Source organism: Protobothrops mucrosquamatus, unplaced genomic scaffold (assembly GCF_001527695.2).
Source record: "Protobothrops mucrosquamatus isolate PMUCROS unplaced genomic scaffold, P.Mucros_1.0 scaffold8187, whole genome shotgun sequence".
In the NCBI taxonomy this organism is placed as follows: Eukaryota; Metazoa; Chordata; class Lepidosauria; order Squamata; family Viperidae; genus Protobothrops; species Protobothrops mucrosquamatus.
In genome coordinates this window covers 4,171-9,603 of record NW_015393984.1, presented here as the reverse complement: position 1 = coordinate 9,603, position 5,433 = coordinate 4,171, and the positions used below count along the sequence as shown (strand labels likewise).

The 5,433-nt window shown below is 48.1% G+C and overlaps 1 protein-coding gene across 1 annotated transcript; it reads left to right on the top strand.

Moving 5' to 3' along the window:
- Positions 1-219: 219 nt before the first annotated feature.
- LOC107300725 (cytochrome c oxidase subunit 6A2, mitochondrial) lies at positions 220-3,851 on the top strand. The gene is made up of 3 exons (XM_015830026.1): positions 220-351; positions 2,217-2,356; positions 3,620-3,851. The coding sequence occupies exons 1-3, from the start codon at positions 246-248 to the stop codon at positions 3,698-3,700; spliced, it is 327 nt and encodes a 108-aa protein (XP_015685512.1). The 5' UTR covers positions 220-245; the 3' UTR covers positions 3,701-3,851.
- The last annotated feature ends 1,582 nt before the right edge of the window (positions 3,852-5,433 follow it).

Below are 5,433 nucleotides of genomic sequence, written 5' to 3'. Positions count from 1 at the left end.
TTCAGCGCGGGCTCACCTTCGAGCTTCCGAGCTTGAATTCGGCGGCTCTTGCAAGTCGGAGCCCCGCCCACCCGCGCCCTGGAGAGGAACCCGGAAGCAGCCCGCTTGGGCGCGACTCTTCTTCCAAGCTCTATGTAGCTCCGGGGCGCGTCTTTTCGGCGGGGCCGTGACGTCACCACCCGCGCCGCCCGCCCCTCTACTTCCGCTTCCGAGCGACCCCGCTGAGGACGCAGGAGAAGGTGGCGATGGCGGCGCTCGGCGGTCTCTCCCGGCGGCTGGGGGCCGGTCCGGGCTGGAAGCGGGCTCTGTCGACGGCGGCGGCGGAGGCGCCGGAGAAGCACCACGGGGCCGGTGCGTGGAGACGGGCCGGTTGACCGGGTGACCTTGCGCTCGCTCCCCCTCCTCGCATCGGGGCCTTCGCAGGCGGGGCGCGGTAGGCCAGGCGCCCCCCAGAGAAGCTTGGGCGCCCGGTTGCACGGCCGAGTATCCCCGCTAGGCGAACCGCGGCCGGGGATTCCGCTCCCCGCCTCCCGGAGGCGGCCCTTGGGCGACGCCCTGCGGGGCCGGGGCTGCCTGGGACTCGGGGCATCGGCAAGGGCGGCGCCGCCCTTTCGGGGCCTTAGGGAGCTCCCTTCCTGCGCCGGGCTTCGGACGCGGCTCTGGGGCAGCCTCTGGACGATGCATGGAGCTTTTCACGACTCGGCACGTTGTGCAAACAGCCCAAGGAGCTAGTCCGTGTTGAGTGGATTGAATCTGGGAAATGGGTTAATGCAGAAAACCAGTTCGGTGGGGGGGCGTGAATTAGCCCAGGGGTCCTCAACCTTGGCAACTTTAAGACTTGTGGACTTCAACTCCCAGAATTCCTCAGCCAGCTTTGCTGGCTGAGGAATTCTGGGAGTTGAAGTCCACAAGTCTTAAAGTTGCCAAGGTTGAGGACCCCTGAATTAGTCGTTGCGCCAAAACAAGCCTCCCAAGTACTGTTTGTTGTGTTATATTCTTCTTCTTCTTCTGCCATATCCATTATCGGACGTTGGCGATCCTGTTTTAGCAGACCAGGGGATTCTTAGCACCCCTGCCCCATTTAAGGGGTGCCCGTACTCGGGGCCATTGTTAGGTTTTGCCGCCATTAACATGAATTTTCCTGGGAAATATGTAGTGTAGTAGTCTTCCCTTTGCTTTCTACACCGCTGTGCACACGCTGTTCAAGGGGCTGCCATCACACTGTGTGCTGTTCTTCTGAATCTGTTCCAACCAATATGCGCCTTCAGTCGATACTGGGGAGCCAGCTGCCCCTCACCAGGCCTGTTGGTCGACGGGAGGTATTTGATTCCCTCCAACCCGCCATTACAGCATAAAAGCCATAATGGGTAGGGGGCCCCAATCCACCACCTGGGGACACGCTCTGTGGCGGTTCCAGGCTCCCCCTAAGAGGTGTTATATTTACACAGCTATTTAGGGCCTCCCCCCCCCAAAAAAAACCTCATTAAAACAGGAAGCATTTCACAGCACACACTGCAGACTATTTGGGACTGGCTCTAAGAAATCTAAATAACATAAAATGGGGAAAATGTGAGACGCTAAATTACACAGATAAAGATGTAATGATTCCAGTTATAGAAGTATCTTGATTCCAGAAATTACTATTTTGAGACTGATCTTTAGTACATCTATTTGTAAAATACCGACACTAACCCTAACTCTTTACCTGGATTTCTTCTCGTAGTGTCGGCCTTGCTCATTTTCTTTTGCTGATAATATTCTGGAAATGGTAATGGAAAGGAGAGGGTGGGGTAGAGAAAAAATTATCTTTGCATTAAGCAGCAGGAAGTTACTGCAGCAGAGAGTCTTCAGCTTCGGACTTCCTGGTTCAGATGTGTTTTTGTTGAATTGCCTGTAGGAACTAAAAATAGATCCTGGCCAAGTCACGGAAAATGCTACAGCACAAAGCAGCCCAATTTTAGCTTAACATCTTTTTCTGAATTGGGCCGCTCTATAATCAAAAAGTAACTCCAAACTAATTAGCATCTTGCACTTTTTTCTCCTATTGGCCCATTTTCAGGTCCGTTATAAGCTGTCCTGCAGCAATTTTTCACTGCACTGTCTGTAAATTGAATTAAAAGGCTCGGATAGTTGATTGTATTGGTCCTGTATTTTCATTCATTGCAAAGAGAGAACATTTCTTGACTTTCTGCTTGTGTTTGAATTCAATCAATTAGATCGTATATGGAAAATCTTGTCTTTTGTGGTTGCTCTTCCTGCCGTTGCTATCTGCCAGCTAAATTGCTACCTGAAAAAAGAAGAGCATCATGAAAGGCCAGAATTTATTCCTTACAAGCATCTTTACATCCGGACCAAGGTACTGAATTTGCATTGTTTCTAGATTTGTTCTGTGCTGACTGTTGGGAGTCATTTGCAGAAATTGAGGTTTAGATGGGTTGGATCAGATCCCAAAAGCATGGCCTGGACGTCCATCGTTTCTCATCTAATACAGGTAGTTCTCGACTTACAGCCATAATTGAGCCCAAGACTACTGTTGCTAAGTGAGGTGTTTGTTAAGTGAGTTTTGCTCCATTTTAAGACCTTTCTTGCCACAGTTCTTAAGTGAATCACTGAGGTTAAGTTAGTAACTTGTTAAATGAATCCGGCTTCCCTATTGACTTTGCTTGTCATAAAATTACAAAAGGTGATCACATGACCCTGGGACATTGCGACTGTCATAAACATGAGTCAGTTGCCAAGTGTCTGAACTGTGATCACGTGTCCATGGGGGTACTGAAAGTAAGTGTGAACAATGGTCATAAGTCACTTTTTTTGTGCCGTTGTAACTTCAAATGGTCACTAAATGAACAGTTGTAAGTTGAGGACTTCTTGTATTTCCCTTCTTATAACAGTCTCTCCTACACTTGGGTTTTGAAATAGGATGAGAATTACATTGCCTACCTATTGGGAAACTGGTTATAGTTATTTATAGTATCCTGAACTCTTATTGGTTCACAACAAATTTTAAGGGTGAGGCAATTATATAAAGTTCACAACTAAATTTTGATGAGAAGTGAGCTTCAACTACAGGAAAATCAGTTTCTCATCAATTTGTTGATTTATTGTACATACAGTCCTTGTGCATGATCTTCATTGGACCAATTGCTGCCTCTGAGTCACATTGACAAAAAGAGAAAAAGGTCCACTTATTTCTGATATATACTACAGTGGATGTCAACTTAAAAAAAAATCCTTGCATTATTGCCAAACAAAACTATTGTTCTGCACATTCAGCTTGCCAACATCTTCAAGAATTGATGTTTTGAAAATTATTTTTAAAAATCACCTACCAAGTTTGATCCCTGGTAATCTCTTGAAAAGATCCATAGGGTTTTCTTGGCTGCTTTGTGGAAGCAGTTTGCCTTCTGATATTTTCCCCCCTTTTGACTTCTCAGTCTAGTCTACAAGCTGGGGTTTTTCTAGTGGTCCCCCACCTCTGTACTAATTACATTTGACCAAGTTTAGCTTTTTGAGATAATATTGGCTGGCTGCTGCCACTTTGCTGGTCAAAAAGCCATTATAGAGATCTTAATTTATGTAATTTAGGAAGCTAAAAGTACCATCTCTTTTCTCTTTGCAGCCCTTCCCTTGGGGTGATGGGAACCATACTCTTTTCCATAACCCGCATGTCAATGCACTTCCAACTGGCTATGAAGAGTGACCATTAGGCAAGTGGACCACAGCCACAGCATGGACCATTAAAGGTAGCTGGACCAGAATTGAAGCTGGGACCATAATCTGCATATGCTATATTGTTTATTCTGACTTCTCACAGTTGGTGTTTTTCCTGTAGAAGTCTCCTGAAATAAAAATATTCTAGCCAAATCTTCCATTTTATTTATTTATTTATTTTTATTTATAATTTAATTTGTATCCCGCCCTTCTCCTCACCGGACTCAGGGCGGCTAACAGCCTTATAAAACAACATTACAATAAATATCCATATTAAAACCAAATTAAAAGAAAATATTCGTAAAGGCCAATCGTTAAAATTACCCTTAAAATTGATCCTTTTTTTAAAAAAAAAACTTTGTATCCATGCCTTTTATCCTATCTCAAAGGAGGGCATTGTTGAGCTTCGTAGATGAAAAATTACCGTATTTTTCGCTCTATAAGACGCACATACCAGCACTATACTATTTCTCTTTCCCTCTTTCTCTCCCTCTATAAGATCCTTAAAATCCTTATGCTTGGGCGGAAGACTTTTTCTTTTACAGATGGGGCGGGTGGGCCTGACATTCGCGCGCAGGCAGGACCCTGCCCGCCGAGCCACCGCTTCCCCATCGCCCTCCACGCCAGCCGGCTCCGTCTCCAGACCTCCCAGCTGACGGGCGCAGGTCCGGGGGTCGCCAGCTGACAGGCGCAGGAGTTCGGCACTGCAGCGGCCTCACTTTCACCCTCCGCACCGGCCAAAGCGTTGCCTGACGTTCCAGCTGACGGGCGCAGGTCCGGGGGTCGCCAGCTGACGGGTGCAGGAGGTAGGCGCCGCCGCGGCCTCCCAGCCGCTTGCTTCTTCGGCTGGAGCAATTGCAAGGGCTTGCATGGTCCCCAAGGGCCGCTAACGCGCTCCCTGCCGCCGGCGACCATGCAAGCCCTTGCAATTGCTCCAGGCTATTGATTCAAGGTCGGTCTGAGGGCACCAAGTCAAGCCCCCTGAAGGCAGCACACTGAGCCTCTGTCCGAGGGGCATCACTTCCGCCCAGGCTTGGATCAAAGGGCAACATTCTGGGGTTGCAAGGTGGCATCTTGTCTTTGTGGCACCTTCAGGCCTGTGGGCATCCACACAGCCTTAGCCAGACAGACGGGAGCGCTCCTGTTTTCATTCAGACAGGCAGAATTCTTCAAGAGAGGCAACTGATGCAGGACTTCAACACTTCTACCTGCCCCCTCCAAAGTGTTAATTTCCAGAATTGTTGGAATTGCAAGCTACAAATTGTCTACAAGCACAGCATCCCTCCCCCCCCCCAAATATGTTGATCCACCTGCCTTGGCCAATACAGAGAAGGTCACAGGCCTGATGAGCTACAGTCATGTGAAAAAGTAAATATACCCCATGTAGTTATGTAGACATACCAATATTTTATCTTCAAACAGTATATAGATGTTTAATTGAACAAAATAGCCTATGAAAAATGGACTTTGTGATCATTTATTCAACAATTAACAGATACAACCATTTCCTTGTGGGAAAAAGAAACTTCTACCACCCCCCACCCCCACGGCTCCAAGGCCCCTTTGGCAGAAACTCCCTCAACCAGGCATTTCTCACGACTGTCTACCCGTCTCTGAGATGGGCGGAAAGATTTCTTCCCACTCCTCCATGCAGAATTTTTTCAGCTGGGGGTGTTGGAGGGTTTCCTGCACGCAGAGCCAAGCTCAACCCCCCCCCCCCCC